Source organism: Rattus norvegicus, chromosome 5 (assembly GCF_036323735.1).
Source record: "Rattus norvegicus strain BN/NHsdMcwi chromosome 5, GRCr8, whole genome shotgun sequence".
Taxonomy (NCBI): domain Eukaryota; kingdom Metazoa; phylum Chordata; class Mammalia; order Rodentia; family Muridae; genus Rattus; species Rattus norvegicus.
Window position 1 is genome coordinate 60,112,326 of NC_086023.1, and position 17,037 is coordinate 60,129,362.

Sequence of the window (17,037 nt, forward strand, 5' to 3'; positions counted from 1 at the left end):
CCATTGGGGGAGGGGTTGCTTTGGGTCTCAACTTTCTTTTTCTTTTTTTATTCTTTTTTTTCTTTCTCTCTCTCTCTCTCTCTCTCTCTCTCTCTCTCTCTCTCTTGTTGTGGTTTTGTTTTTGCTTTTTTTTTTTTTTTTTTGAGACAGGGTCTTTCTGTGTGTATCCTTGGCTGTCCTAGAACTCACTCTGTTGGCCAGGCTGGCCTCCAACTCATAGAGATCCCCCTGCTTCTGCCTCCTCAAGTGCCAGATTAAAGGTGTGCCCCACTGCCACGCAACTGTGTCTTTTTTATTTTTTTAACTAAAATATCAGAATTGTATTTGCTTTGTACATGATATGTTTTAATATGTAACCATCATAGAGTGGCTAAATTGAGCCTTGCACTCCTACTCTGTGTGGTGAGAATATTTCCAGGAATATATTTTTCAAAGAACATATGATACACAGGTATCAACAGCGATCTCCATGCTGTACCACAGAGCTTCTAAGCTCCTTCCTCCTGAGTGAGGTCCCATGTCCTTCCATGTTTTCAGGTACGGCTGGTAATATTTTCCCCGTTCATTTCATAGCTGACTCTTCATGGTTTCCTTAGCAACGGTGCCCTCTTGGCCCCCTTGTAACTACTAACGTTACACATAGCGAGATTGTGAGGTTGTTTTTCTTTTGTGCATGGCTTTTCTCATTTAACATTTCAATTCCTTTGGCTGCGTACCTAGCAGTGGAATTTCTGGGTCATAATAATGCCCTTGGTGAGTTTCTGGAGCTCTCCATACTGCTCTCCTTAGTGTCTTTACATGGACGTGCATACGGCCTCCAACTGTGTGTGCACATCCCCCTCCCATACTCCCACCAGTGCTAGCCTTTCTTTTTTTGATATGGTTTTAACTATGGTTTTATTTGCAGCTCCCTGACGATTAATGGTGTTGAGTATCTTTCCATATATGTGTTGATCTTTTTTGTGACTTGTTTTTGAAAAATATCTATTCCAGTCCTTTGCCCATTTTTAATCGAATTATTTCACTTTGTTGTTGAAATCTATCACCACCTATTCTAGACAGTAGGTATTGATCAGATGTTTTCTCCTATCTTGCAGTCAGTCTAACTCTTGACTACTTCCATGACTAGAAAACTTTTAGTTTTGAAGCAGTCTGACAGGCCTGTTTTCCTTTTTGTTGCTGAAGATGTAACTATAAACAGTGCCATAGCATTTCCTTTATCTAGTCCTTTCTTGGTGTGAGGTCTTATGCTTCAGTCCTCAATCTGTTCTGAGTTGGTTTTTATATAGTGTGAGATAAGGGTCCAGCTTCATTCCTTTGCGTGAATCCATCCAGTTTTTCCAACAGCATTTGTTGAAGGGACAGCTCTTCTCCATTGTGTGTCTTGGCTTCCTTGTCAAGTCATAACCACACCTGTGTAGGCCTACTTCCGTGCTCTCGGATTGGGTTCTGCATCTCTTTTTACATTAGCAGAATGCTATTTTCATTGCTGTGTCTTTGTAATATATTTTGAAGTTTGATAATGGTAATAATTTCAGTTTTGTTTTTCTTCTCGGTGTATCGCTCTGGCTGTTGGGAGTCCTGTGGTTCCTTAAGGCAGCCCTTGTTTCTGAGAAAAACATCTTTGGGGGAAAAATAGCATTGGGACTCTCCTAGGATTGCATTGAATCTGCACAAATCATGGTGTTAGCACAGACATGTTAATGACTTTCATTTTTTCACCGCATGGAGTTTATTTTCTTAATTTCCCCTCTGGCTCATTAGTTGTTCAGGAGCGTGGCGTTCATACACTTTTCGCACATTTCTAAAATGCCTCCCGTCACTGGTAGGTGTGGCTGTGGTTGTCCCTCTTGGCCCCTTTCGGTATGAGCGGGTGACATTCTTTAATGGGGTCTTTTGTCTGTCTAGTGCAGGTTTGGAGTTGGGATCACGGCGGGCCTCCAGGCGTCATGTGTTATCACAAGGCATTTGAAAAGCATGTGTGAAAATTTGCTCTTCCTCCACATTTTGGATTTTAATGCCACACTCATGCGCCTAGGGACACATGGTTCTGAGTATTTCAATGGTGTGGAAGTACATGGTTGAAAGATTTGCATCCCGTTCTGCAGCGCTCTCAGCGCTGTTCTCGTTGGGTGTGTACTTACTCTCCCTGTGAGTTTTATGCTTTTGTGTCTTTGGTTGTTTCTAGCTCCGGCTTGAGGAGCTGCTGTTACGGATGGCTTCCTCATCTTGGATTTGAGAAAGCCTTTATCCTTTCTTCAGTTTTGAAGAACAGCTGTGCCAGGAACAGTATTCTTGCCTGGCACTTTGTAGGGGTGGGGCTGTTTGATCTTGGCTTCCTCAACCTCCAGAAATATCTATGATTAAGCTATCTCTTCTGTGAGATTTTTGTTGTAGCAGCTTGAGCAGACTAAGACGCTGGCTACAAGGGAAGTTTCTCATGGCCACGCCTCTGGAACAAGCTTTTTCCGCTCTCCACTCCTCCAGCTGAATGTGTCCTCTGTTTTTTGTGCCAGTGTCCAATGCTGGCCCAGCATTAGACTGTACAGCCTTTACCTGAGTTCTCAATGCGGTGCTGACCCACCTACTCTCCATCCCTTCCTCCCTTCCTCTTGTAAAAGGGATGGATACCTCCTTTGTGTGAATGATTTTCCAAGTTCATTACTGCCTTATCCTTCCTAAACAACAGGCATCCCTTGGCATCCACAGTGACCTAAATGGCAAATGTACTTAACACAGCAACAAAGTACACGTACCTTTCAACTGTGTGTGTGTGTGTGTGTGTGTGTGTGTGTGTGTGTGTGTGTGTGTGTCATAGAAAATACTATATAAAGGGAGAATGTGTTAGTCATGTCAGTCTTGGGGTGTTAAAAGCACAACTCAATGTGGCTTAAACAAAAAGGAAAAGTAGGACTGGAGAGATGGCTCAGCCATTAAGAGCACTGACTGCTCTTCCCAAGGTCCTGAGTTTACTTCCCAACAACCGCATGGTGGCTCACAACCATCTGTAATGGGATCCGATACCCACTTCTGGTGTGTCTGAAGACAGTGACAGTGTACTTATATATGCAATAAATAAATCTTTTTAAAAAATGGAAAAGGAAATTGGTCCATGTAACTAACAGAATAGTGACATCATGACCTGAGGCGTAATTGGTTCTAGTGATTTAAATGCTTACCCATGATCTCCCCGCTCAGCTCACACTCTAATGGCCTCTGAGACAACTTCTATTTATATCTCCTATTCTGAGTCCCTCCCAGCTCTTCGGTGACAGTTAATCATTTGTCATTGCAAACATCTGTCTCAGGCACAGACAGTAGGGCTTCCTACTCATCAATGAAGAACCTTACCTTTGGCACAGCCTCTTCTTCAGGACCGTGTTGGCGAATATGGTACTTTTCTGTTGCTGTGGAAATATATCCTGACAAAAACAACTTATGCGAGAAGGGTTTATATTGGTGTAGAGTTCCAGACCAGTGTTGTCCACCCTGGTAGAGAGAACATAGTAGCAGGCAGAGAAGGCATGGTGGGTGGAGCAAGAGGCTGGCTAGTCACATTGCATCTACCCTTAGAAAGCTGAACAGGAAGAGGAACCAGCAATCACGTCTCTAGAGCCATTCCCAGTGACACACTTCCTCCAGAGAAGCTCCGTCTCCTGCGGGTGCCACAGCCTTTGCCAACAGTACCACCCTCTGGAGCCCAAGTGTCCAAAGGGTACCAGCACTTAAGGTGGTGTGGAGCAGCCCGTGGGTGGTAGAGGAGTGAAACGGCATTGCTTGTGAAAACAGGAACTGTGGGTTCCACTGGCTCTTTAGGAAGTTGTTAAATGTCTTAAGCACGGATGTGATTTAACACTTGACCAATTTCTGTTCTCTTAGTCAAGTTGCCATAAACGAAGATAATCATAGCTGGCATTTTTATTAAGAGTTTTAAGCGTTTGCCCCCAGCAAGCCCGTACCTGTTTATTAAACACAGATTTGTAAAGTGGAGTAGTGGTTACATTTTATGGTGTATTAAAACAGTTACGGGCATGATCCAGAAGTTTACAGTTCCCTTTGACTCTACCCGTCTAGTTGATATCCCAGCCACATACCTGTTGGTGGGTTTTTACAGGATGCTAATTAACAGGGTGCAATGTTCCTGAACAGAAGTGTTTCAGGAACCCCTGGTTTAAGTGGGTGTTAATAAGAATGCACACGGACTGTAAAGATGGCGAAGGGTACAAAAGTCTCCCTGCCCCTCAGTCATCCCTCAGGGGACCTCAACACCATCCCACAAGACGTGAGTGCAGAAATGCCGGCATCTGGTTGGCTTGCTGTGTGAAATGTAGTTAATACCGAGCCTGTTTTAAGTACAGGAGTCAGGAGTCCAACCACCTTATTGCACAATGAGGCCTCCAGGTCAGAATGAAAATGTCAGGATATCAGTACTGGCCACAAATAAGCAAGGTCTGTGGTTGCAGAACAAGTTACATCTGAGCTTCAAAAGGGACACAGGGATGGCAACCTGCGAGGACCCTCATGGGAACCAATGACGTGCTCATGGGAGATTCTAGACACAGCTTCAGTCAGGAAGTCCGAAGACAAGCATTCGCCCACCTCTCGAAACCGACCGTTCTACTCGTTCAGTTCTTACTAACCCAGGGTTGCTCCATTCCAGGGCACACTGCGCAGTGGCTTAAGTCCATGTACAACTCAAATTGTCATTTGTTCTCATCTTTAGTCTGCTTTTCCCCACTGACGAAAAAAGGACTATTTCACTTCAACTAAATTATCATTGTCAGGGCCGGGGAGGAGGCTCAGCGGTAAGAACAGCGGCTGCTCTTGCAGAGGTCGGAAGTTCAATTCTTAGCACCCACATGGCAGCATAAAACCATCTATAACTATAGTCAGAGGGAACCCAATGCCCTCTTCTAGTGTGCATATGTGCATGCAGACCAAAAACCCATATGCATAAAATATATACATTTTAATTAAATCATTGTAATGTTTAAAAGTTTTTTCTCAAGTAATTTCTAGAAGATACCTTACACATGCTAAACAACTGTTAAGCTGCAAAGGCATCATGTACTAAAAGACATAAATGAAAGTCAGCTCCCAGCAAATTCATCTAGTCCATTTTATTGCACTTACTAAGAAGTTTATCAATAACCATTATCAAGAACTACTATGTATCATCTTTTCCACCTATCAATTAAAAGCCTAATCCCTATAGGTTTTTTTCCCCAAAAAAGTTAGTTGCCGGTTATTTTCTCTAGGCATATGTGGGAAGTGGTCATTCTGTTGACCTCCAGGGTTGATCTGGGTAGTTTGGGTGACCCCTCTGCTCTGGGTGGTCTTGGGATAGTCTTCAGATGTAAATGCCATGTAAAAAGGGCTATGTGGCCATGTAATCTCTGCAGTTTTGTTTAGGCCATTGATGGCCCTAGTGAATTGTAAGTTTTAGGAAAGTGTTAAAACCACTTTACGGCCTTCAAAACCAGTACGATTCCTTCCCTGAACTGGAGCGCCTTGGTCTGTTAGCAGTAACAGCCCTTCAGACACCTGTCTCTTGATCTGAAGAAACTAAGCTCTTTGAAGCATTAACAAACTCTGTGAAGACACATGGAATTGCCGTTTGAATACATAAGGCTTAAGAAGAAAGCCAGGCATGGTGATGCAGGCCTTCAGTCTCAGCGCCCAGGAGGCAGGAGCTGACAGCCCTCTGTGATCAAGGGCAGCCTGGTCTACAGACCCAGGGCTACACGTAGGAACAGTGTCTCAAAAAGAACAACAACAAGCCATGTTAGGGGATGAACTGGAAATATTCAATTGTTAATATCAGCCTTTATTGAAAATAGCCAGAGCCAGGCCTGGTGAAAAATGTTAATTTCAGCACTTATGAGGTGGGGGGAATCTGTGAGTTTAAGGCCAGCATGGTCCACATATCATGTTTCTGGTCTATAGAGAGATCCTGTCTCAAACAGGTGGGAGGACAGACATAACAGATGAGATGGTCTAAGAGTCTATTCAAGGAGGGTAAATGGCCCAAATTCAAAGAACAGATTACAGTAAGATGTATAGTAAATGAACAGAACAGAAATACCTTCTCAGTAAGCGTAGTAAGCTATTAACTAAAGTCTTTCACATCTTAAAAGTATGTCTTTTTAAAACACATGTTGTGCATATTGAACCTTGAAATCACCAAATTTGTGTCAGCAAAGAAATCAGTGGGAAAGACTGGGAAGGGACGGAAACCAGGAGAATCTGCAGAGGGTGGCAGGGTGGCAGGGCCAAATTCAGAAAGGAGTCAACGCAAGGGACAGAGTAGAGTACGGCTGGATCTGTGAGTGTGGTGGCCTGGAAAAGAACTAAGTCAGTGGATTGTTAAGGGCGAAAGGCAGCTTACGGCAGGTAGAGCAAAGAGAGAGTATGGGAAACCTAGCGCCAGTCATCACGCGTCTCGATGTACCGAGTAGCTGTGCATTCTCTGGTGGGCAGTTCTGAAAAATGTAAAAGGGAAAACTTTCAACCCTCCCCACCATCGCCGAGTGCTAAGAGTTATTGGTGAACAAAGCATTCGGAGCTTCAGTTTGCACTTTGTGTGGACAGAAACAGCTTAGAGCAAACAGGTCAGGTTACCTGGCACTCAACACAGTGCAAGGTTGTGTAAGAAAGGATTGTGCAAGCTTGGGTAAGAACGCATTGGCTGGTCACTTCCACACTTAAGGCATGGCTCCCTATAGCGTGAGACTGAGAAGCCCAAGATCATGTGGACATTTCTTCGGGATTGAACTGTTTTCTTTCAAAATGAAAGTCCTTCCACTTTGAGTGCCGGTTCTGAACTCCACTCTCAATATCTTCAACAACGAAGCTTTCGATTTTTATGACTGGAATCTCAAACGTCTTGTATCTCACAAAAATCCCCCAGTCATGGCTGCAGTTCTGTTTGGCACAGAATATTTTTGCTTTCTTCTCAAAACTATCATAGATCTTTGGTTTAGGGTGTGGCTTACACACAAAGCGCTCCTTAAAAGCATCTCCAAGCACAGTGTAGTGGGATTTCTAGGAGGAAGAGAGGAAACATAGTTTTAGCAACAGTCCGAAGATGCCTTAAACGCCGCTTAAGGGTGAAGAATGAATGTGATCTCACTAATTTTACAGTTGGAAGAAAAGACTATGGCCAGAATCTCCTGTGGGCCAATTAGGATCCATTTACTGGGCCTCTTGCACCTAAAACAGGAGGAAGCCCAGCTTTCCAACTCAGAAGATCACAAACAAAGTGCAAGTTCAACAGAGGCCAGAAAGGCCAGACCCAGAGCACAGGGTTGACCACCCAAGGGTCACAGGGTATGTGTGAGAAGAGGCTCATACTGGCCACAGACCCCAATGCAGACCCAGTGTCCAGTCCTCCCGGGAAGTGGTCTAAAGGGACCACTGTGAACAAGAAGCCTTTGAAATTGGAGCTGAAAGGACCTTTAACGTCTAAAGAATCAACTCGGAAAGAGGATGTCCCTCATACTAAGTAATATAACCATCCCCTAGCTAGTCAGCCATCCGCCACCCTCCGCTGGTGGCAAGAATGCCGACAGCAAGATTAGTCTCTGGAGGGTTTTTTTTTTGTTGTTGTTGTTGTTGTTGTTGTTGTTTTGCCAACCTTTAGTTAAAAGTTTTGAGGGGACCGTGTGTAATGGTACATGCCTTTAAGTCCCAGCACTTGGGAGGCAGAGACAAGGGGATCTCTACAGAGTGAGTTTCAAGATACCCAGTGCTATAGAGAGAGATCCTGTCTCAAAAAAAAAAAAAAAAAAAAAAAAGAAAGTTTTAAGGGGGAAAGGTCGAAGGCTAACCTGCAAGTGTTAACATTCTTTTTCAAATGAGGTGTATTGTTTTCATTATAAAAGCATTGTCTGTCTCAATAAGGAAATATAGAAAACAAAATAGGAAGAGAGAATTTCACTAGCAGAATTATCACTTTCATATATTTAGCCTTCCCCCCCTTTTGACAAAGATGGACCCACACTGGTCATGACAACGACTCCGTTGCTCACGTTGTGCGCAGCCGTAAGGAAAGCATCTTTATAATTTCATCTTCCGGTTATTTTCCCACTTTACCACTAACTTGCTGGCAGGTTGACACTACACCATGTTCGCTTCGAAATCACAGCCTTAACGTTTTCTCTGGTCTAATCTTCGACAGACAGTAAAGTCGCCTCAGAAGATTTGTGAATGTCTCTAACCCCGTTCCAGTTTACACACGGTTAAACATTCGTTAAAACTAAGAAATCGATTACAGATTTTTATGCCTAATCCTTAGGTTCCTGGAACCAATCAAGGGCATAACACTGTACCTAGCATAGCCTTCGTTCTCTATGCCTGCATTTGAAAAATAAACAAAAATTTAAAAAAACAACCTATTTCTTTGGAGAGTGGTGGCACACGCCTGTAGGCCCTGAACTGGGGAGGCAGGGACACACAGAGGAATCACAGACAGGCTGAAGCCACCCTGGTCTACTTAGCGAGGCTGTCTTTCAGAACACACAGTTGTCCTCGCTTCCGGTGTGCAGTGCACTGATCCATGCATGCAGGGATCTCACCAGAGGAATCAGTATTCCCTTCTGCCCGCACAGTCTTCATCTCTCCATACTCGAGCCTTTGAGTCCCTCCCATCTAACTCTTTGTAAGAGTTGTAATGAATCAGAGACGATAAGCAGGACTCACCCTCCTGTGCTGTGGAACTGTAACCCTTACCCATCCTGCCTGACTGTCTGGAGCAACTACGATTAGACCTCCCTCTACCCTCCCGTGCCAGTGCCACCATTCTGTTTCGTACTTCACTAACATCAGCCTTCTGGCCCCCACATAGAATCAGGGTTTTATTTCTTAATACAGGACCATGGCCAACGCTCGCAACGCCCACAGGAGAAATGGCGTTCTTGCTACATGCATTTCTCTCCAGGAGATGGTAAGATTGGACTCGGGTAAAAAAACTACCGAGGGCCACTCACCTCGACCACTCGAATGTCAGCTGTGTAGCACGCAAAAGTCTTGCACTTTCCACACAGCAGTTTCTTGTTTTCTCTGTCGGGGACGGGCTGTGGTTTGTGTTGACTGTCCCTGAGGAGTTTTTCATCCAGCTGTATGCGGTGAACCTACATGCCAACAGAAAGGTTTTTTGAATGACCATAACTAACACACAAAGATATATATACATGCACATGGCCACAACACACACACACACACACACACACACACACACAGGCACGCACACACACACTCATACCTATTTGTATCATTTTGCTTGTAAAACTCAAGTGAATGATTCCTTTGGCTCCCCAACTCTTTTGTAATTGGCACTCAAATACATTAGTCTTTCAGGGACTGCCATAAACATGCCTTTAAAGAGTCACGTGAGCCATGCTTTCTCCTTCAGTGGTTTGCAAAACATTAGCAATCCTTCACAAATAGACATCATACGGACACTTCAGGCATGAGCAAAAGGAATGGATCAAGGGAAGGAATAGTCCTCTCCCTCTGAATCCTCCCCTCAAGCTCAACATGTAGGGTTGGATTCCAAGACAGCACAGTGCCTGCATAGCACAGCTCCATCTAACTCAAGCGTAGGCTTTCGCTAAGTACAGAAGGAAGCTGCAGTGGACAAACCAAATAAAACTGTGAAGAGTGAGGAGAGGGCAGGCCAGCCAGAAGGACCGGGGCGCTAGGAATAGCAAGCTGGGTTCCCTGGACTTCCTCTTCATCTGAGATGTTCATACTTGAAGCCAAAGCAGCTGACAATCAAAAATGCCTTTGGGCAGCAGAAAAAAGTTCCAAGAGAAGCCTGGTGTCCCTCAGAAAAAGACCAGGAAAGGGGAGCCTAACAAACAAAATCTTTAGGACCTAAAATTTAGACAATATAACTACTTTGCGCCCAGGGTGGGGAGGCCCTGTGGTCTAGTCTCTCCCTACCTGTATCAAAGGAGAACTAAGATTTCTACTTTACAAAACTATAATGCAGTCCCAGTTATCAGGATGGAGCTGGGGTCTTCAGCCACGTGTACTGGAAGCACGCACACACTCACACACATACACACACACACACACTCACACACACAAACACACAACACACTCACACACAACACACACACTCACACACACACAACACACACACTCACACACTCACATACACTCACACACAACATACACACTCACACACTCACACACATACACACACTCACACACAAACACACACACAACACACACTCACACACAACACACACACTCACACACTCACACACAAACACACACATAACACACACTCACACACAACACACACACTCACACACAAACACACACACAACACACACTCACACACAAACACACACACAACACACACTCACACACAACACACACACTCACACACACTCACACACACACAACTCACACACTCACATACACTCACACACAACACACACACACACACATACACACACTCACACACAAACACACACACAACACACACAACACACACACTCACACACATACAACACACACACAACACACACACACATACATACACTCACACACAAACACACACAACACACACTCACACACAACACACACACACAACACACACACTCACACACACAACACACACACACAACACACACAACACACACACTCACACACACAACACACACACTCACACACACAACACACACACTTACACACTCACATACACTCACATACAACACACACACTCACACACAACACACACAACACACACACTCACACACATACATACACTCACACACAAACACACACAACACACACTCACACACAAACACACACACAACACACACTCACACACAACACACACACTCACACACACTCACACACAACTCACACACTCACACACACAACACACACACAACACACACACTCACACACTCACATACACTCACACACAACACACACACTCACACACACAACACACACTCACACACAACACACACACAACACACACACACAACACACACAAACACACACACAACACACACTCACACACAACACACACACAACACACACTCACACACAACACACACACTCACACACTCACATACACTCACACACAACATACACACTCACACACACTCACACACACATACACACACTCACACACAAACACACACACAACACACACTCACACACAACACACACTCACACACACACTCACTCACACAACACACACACACTCACACACACACAACACACACTCACACACACAACACACACACAACACACACTCACACACTCACATACACTCACACACAACACACACTCACACACACATACACACACTCACACACAAACACACACACAACACACACTCACACACAACACACACAACACACACACACAACACACAACACACAACACACACACACACACACACGGCCTACCTGCACAGCAAGAGTGGGCCCCTCCCCTTACCCCCTATCAAAGGCTGGATACCTGCTTTCATGGTGAAAAGACCTAATGAGGTCATGGCCTCCTAACCAAAGTCAAGCTGGAAACCAGCTAACACAAACTAGTAAAGTTCAGAGTCTCCGTAACAGCAAATGAAAACATCTAAGTTCTAAACATCTCTTTTCATATTATGAAACAGGAAGACCCCATGCTGAATGAAAAATGACACTCAGAGACACCAACTCGAAAATGATAAGAATGACATGGTAAGGGAACAGTCACGCACACTTGGTTATGTAAAATATTCGGGCTTATAATGACCCACACACACTAAAAGCCTGGCAGATGGTCTGGACAGCAGACTACAAGGAGCAACTGTGAACTAAAAACTTAAACAAGGGCTCACCCTTGCGCTAATCCTTGTGGCTTCTGGCTTGGATGCTGAAGAAGACTCACCCTCTCTAGGAGCCTGGCGTTTGATCATGCTCCAGTGAGTATATGAACGACACAGAATGGATTTGCTTTTTTTGCTTTTTTTTTTTTTTTTTTTTTTTGGTGTGGAGGGGGCAGACATAGGAAGACTGGGAGGTAAGTAGGATTGGCTGTATAATGTAAGATTCCCAATTAACCAATTAAAAAATAAAAAGCTAGAGCAAATGATGGAAGGACGGCTCAGCATTTAATGACAAGTACTGGCTGGTCTTTCAAAGGGCCTGGGTTCAATTCCCATGGCAGCTGATAACTCTCTGTAGCTCCAGTTCCAGGAAACTTGATGCTCTTTTCTGGCCTCCTTGGTGTACAGACTTATATGCAGGCAAAATACATATATACAATATATGGGTTCCCCAGAGGTCATCTCAGGTATCTTCAGGGTACTGTTGGTAATTGCAATGGGTTCTAAATTCCAATGGGTTAAAGCCATTACTACTATGGTTAAAACTTTAAGGCAAACAGTAGCAACTGGTGAAGATGCTACCAAGGCCCTGCCCCACCTGACTCCACACCTATGGTTGAAAAATAACTCCACACACACACACGTGTGTGTGTATGTATGTATGTATGTATGTATGTATGTATGTATGTATGTGTGTATAGATGTATGTATGTACATGTATATACTTATTTATCAAATAAAATTACCCTGATCAAACAACACAAAGAAAATAGACTGAAACAAAAACAAAAAACAAAAGCCAGACTCTTTGGGACACATGGCTACTGAAGGATGTTTTCACAGCTAACATCCTCATCATCAGAGTCCAGAAACAAAAGAGCAGGATTTGGAAAGTCAGAGAAATCACGGCTGAATAATTCTGAACTGGGAAGAGCAAGATGATGACAGATTCATGAAAGCCAAACAAGCCTCAAATGATATAAAGCAAGACGTTCACCCAAAGGTGCTTATCATCAAACCTCTGGAAACACTTTCTCTGCAAAGGAAAAGCAGTCTGGATGACTGCGGCCGGTTCCCAGAAGTCACACAGGACAGAAGGAAAGGCACAATTATTTCTCAAATGCTAAAAGGATTAATGAGGGGAAATGAAGGCATTCTCAGAAGAAATAAAACTGAGGATTTGCTACCATAAATATAGGTAGAAAATAATCAATGCAAGATCCCGATGGCCTCCCACCCTCAGGCTATCCCAACTGAGCTTCCCCTTCTCCTTTGGTCTCACTGTGTAGCTCTGGCTGGCCTGGAGCTCGCTATGTAGACCAGGCTGGCCTCAAACTCAGAGCCCACCTCTAAAGGGCTGTGGTTAAAGGCATTTCCTACCAGCCTCTAAGATTTTCTTGTTTTTGTAAATAAAATGGAGAGAGGAGTGGAGCTGGGTATGGTGCACAAAGAGTCCAGGTATGGAAATTGGAGAGTCAAAAGTTCAAGGTCATCCTCACCTACACAGGGAGTTCAAAGTACCCGGGCTAAGTGAGGCTCCATCAAAAAGAAAGGGAAAAGAAAAGTGGGGGTATGGTCCTGTTTTCAAGAACCGTTTTCACTCCTGTGAAACCATTGCATGATGTGTACTTCCTCCTAACTCTAATTAATTTTGGATGAATTTCTAGAAGAAACCTTAGGCTTATATGATATATACATTTCTTTATGAACAATTTTAATATTAACTTCCCCCTTTTGTTGTTATTTTATTTTCCTGAGACAGGGTCTCTCCACATAACCCTGGTTGGCCCAGAACTCACTACGTAGACCAGTCTGGCTTTGAACTCCCAGAGATCCCTCTGCCTCCTAAATGCCAAGATTTAAAGTTATGTGCCATCATGCCCAGATGTTAACTTCCTTTGTAAAGATACACATCAAAGTGAATGGAGAGAGGATGGCTCACTGCTTAAGAGCATTGGCTGCTCTTCCCAGATTCCCAGCACCTACATCAAAGCTCATAACCACCTGTAACTCCATATCCAGGGGATCCAAAACCCTCTGAGAGCACTAGACATGATCAGGGTACACAGACATGCAAAGTAGGTAAAATGCTCATTCATATAAAGTAAATAATAAAAGATTAAAAGGTTCAGATCTACTCACTATCTCGGGCAGGCTGAAGCTCGGAGGAACGTGGTGGTAGGAAAGAGTAAATATATAAGTGCTCCCCCATAGATATCCAATTGTCTTTTCATTTGCTTATATGTAATAGCTTTTTCAAATTGTACAGTAAGACTCAATTGAATGCTAGTCATCTCAGGTATCTTCAGGGTACTGTTGGTAATTGCTCTAAATTCCAATGGGTTAAAGCCATTACTACTAGGGTTAAAACTTTAAGGCAAACAGTAGCAACCGGTGAAGATGCCACCAAGGCCCTGCCCCACCTGACTCCACACCTATGGTTGAAAAGAAATAACTACACACAAGGGCAGAGCTGGTTTCTTCTTCCCACACTGTAGTTTTCAAAGATCAGATTCAGGTCATCGAGCTTGGTAGCAAGCACCCTTATCCACTGAGAGTGATGGCTAAAGTTGTATTTTAAGTTTAAATTACTGTGCTTAGGAGATCTATAAAACGGAAATGCCTCTAACCTATAAGCATCATTTGCCCAAAGATAGTTACCTTCCTGAAGTGCTGGGTGGGGGCTGGTGCTCTCATCTGATAGCAAGCCACTTGTTTTGGCTTCTGTGAACAAGCTTGATTACCTCAAATGCTCAGGATGTGCTTGATTACACATAGGTGGGAGATACATAGGCAGGAAGTTAAGTCAGTATGTATACTTGTCCCCGATTGAATGAAGACAAGAATGTAGCCTGGTGGGTTTTGCCTCTATAAGCCTCTAACTAATGTAAGTCAGCATTGTGCTCTGGGAATCACAGGCATGGGCCTGGCCAGTTTCCATCGTCCTGGCCAGTATTTAATAAAGCTTGCTTCAAATTTGGCACAAATATTGTGATAGTTGTCTCATTCTCACCTGGCAAGGTTAACATGAGCCATCCTTTACCCCAACCCCGCCCACACAGGTGGAGAGAGCAAAGTGGAACTGTTATAGCAGCTGTGAGCATATACAACGTGCTGGAAGTCCTTCATTCAAAAGTATCACTCATGTCCTATCTTGGCCCCACGAGGAAGGGAAAACAGACTTCTACATGTAGATTTCAGATCACACTATATGACGGTTGTAACTAGAATGGCCCAATAATCTTTACCTCATTTCCTGAATTACCGTCCTGTTCTGAAGCTATTGCCACAGACATGAGTTCTTGGCTCGCCCTGGACTGTACACGTCAAGCTGCTGAAAGGCAACCAAAGCATTCCCAACTGTTCTAATGATGGTGGAGCAAACGACGTCCAGTTTGCAGGCTCAGTCCAGCCCTACAGGTCTCATTAAATACCACAAAAGGGAGTCTCATGCCAGGAACCGCAGTATCTTTTGGTTTTCTTCCATGGCATTTTCACACAGCTCTGTCATGCTTATCAGCTGCTACTGCCCTCTCCCCACACTGAGCTCCCGCTCATCTCTGGCTGGTCCCCTCCATCCCCCAATATGGCTTCCCATCATGTCACATGAATTCCATCACTCTCCCTTTTATCTCTAATTCTGACCCTTGAGAAGTAGAGACCAGAGGACGAGAAGCTCAAGATCACCTTCAGGTCCATAACAAGTTCAAGGCCAGCCTGAGCTTCTTGAGACCCTCCCAAAAAAAAAAAAAAAAAAAAAAACCAACACGGACAGACAGACAGACACACACACACACACACACACACACACACACACACACACTCAGGACTAACCGTGGTCATTTGTTATTTCTAGTCATATTCTAAAAGAGTAGCACAGAAAAAGAGACTTACCGTCTTTTGAAATTTCACTTCATCCCATGTCTGCAGTCTTAAGATGGACTCATTCATTATTTTTTCCTTGACCATGTTCGCCTTTTCTTTTTCAATCACATCAGCACTGCTGGTCAGGAGGAAGCACTTGCTATCTCGTGCTCTTCCTCTGCCTGCCAGAAAACGTTTTGCGTATTACTGTAAAACTCTGATGTTATGTGAAAACAGATGTGAGAGGTATTTCTAGAATTCGACTTTGATTCACTGCATCCTGCTTTCTAGGGAAGCTGAACCGAAGGGCAGACTCAAACGCAGGTTCCAGCCGGCACATTCAGCAGAGAGATAAAACACCTATGGTGGTTTTCATGGGGCCTCCAACAACACGCTTCTGATTGCACAGCCATATTACCAGCAACACTGATTTACAGATAATCAGGCATGAGCCCTCAGCAATGGCACCATGCATGCCCATTTGACCTTTCTGCAATTTGGAGAGGGGTTTGTACCCCTGGAATGCAGTCGTCAGTGCTGTTGCAGAGACAGATGTAAAGAGATATAATGGGCATTTGAAGGAGCGCTTATCCTAGCTGGAAGAAGTGGGCTACGTGTGGCAGAGACAGAGAAGGACCGAACCTGCAGAGTGGCAGTGTGTGAGAAACTGGACGAGCAGGAAGTGGAGTCTGGCTGGCTGAGCTGCACAATAAACGGAGGAGGATGAAAACCGGATGTGACTGGTGAGTGACAGGCACAGAGATGTTGTTCTGGAAAGGGAATGTGGGGGCTGTGCTTGGGGAAACAAGAAAGAAAAAGGAAGGAAGACTTGGGTCCGAGTACAGGGAGCTACTCACAACAACCGTCAAAGGTCTACTTGCGGACTGGCAAAGCCAGTGGGCATGATATTTTCATGAATATGCCATTGAATGCCGGGCAGGCAGCACCACTGTGGAGAGTCACAGTGGAGTAGCATTGGTAAAACGACAACCACCCAGTCCTGACTAAGTAAGTCATCTTTTAGACCAGTACCAAAGTCAACTGTGCCGTCAATCACACAGTACAGCTCAGGAAAGGAGAAAGGCCAGAGGACAAACACACCCACCGGCCACACGGAATGCGGGCGGGGTGGGAATGACATCAGCTGCCCTCACCTCTGGTTTGGATCATCTTGATGACGTTGCCCACGTACTCATACAGGATGACGAGATTGCACTGAGCAATGTCAATGCCTTCATCAGCGACCGAGGTAGCAATCAGAATATTGTTATCCGCATTGGCTCTGAATGCCTCCAACACACACTTCTGTGCAGGGAGCGTCATCCCTGTGTTGG

General features: G+C 44.4%; 1 protein-coding gene across 1 annotated transcript in view; it reads right to left on the minus strand.

Annotated features, from left to right (window-relative positions):
* Window positions 1-5,072: 5,072 nt before the first annotated feature.
* Window positions 5,073-17,037, minus strand: part of Rig1 (RNA sensor RIG-1) — a 48,598-nt gene continuing 36,633 nt past the window's right edge. Inside the window, exons 15-18 of the mRNA NM_001395071.1 lie at window positions 16,858-17,028; window positions 15,734-15,885; window positions 8,988-9,131; window positions 5,073-7,044 (exon numbers count right to left, since the gene is read on the minus strand). Of these exons, the coding sequence (NP_001382000.1) occupies window positions 6,748-7,044; window positions 8,988-9,131; window positions 15,734-15,885; window positions 16,858-17,028 (764 nt within the window). The 3' untranslated portion in view covers window positions 5,073-6,747. The remainder of the gene's footprint in view (window positions 7,045-8,987; window positions 9,132-15,733; window positions 15,886-16,857; window positions 17,029-17,037) is intronic.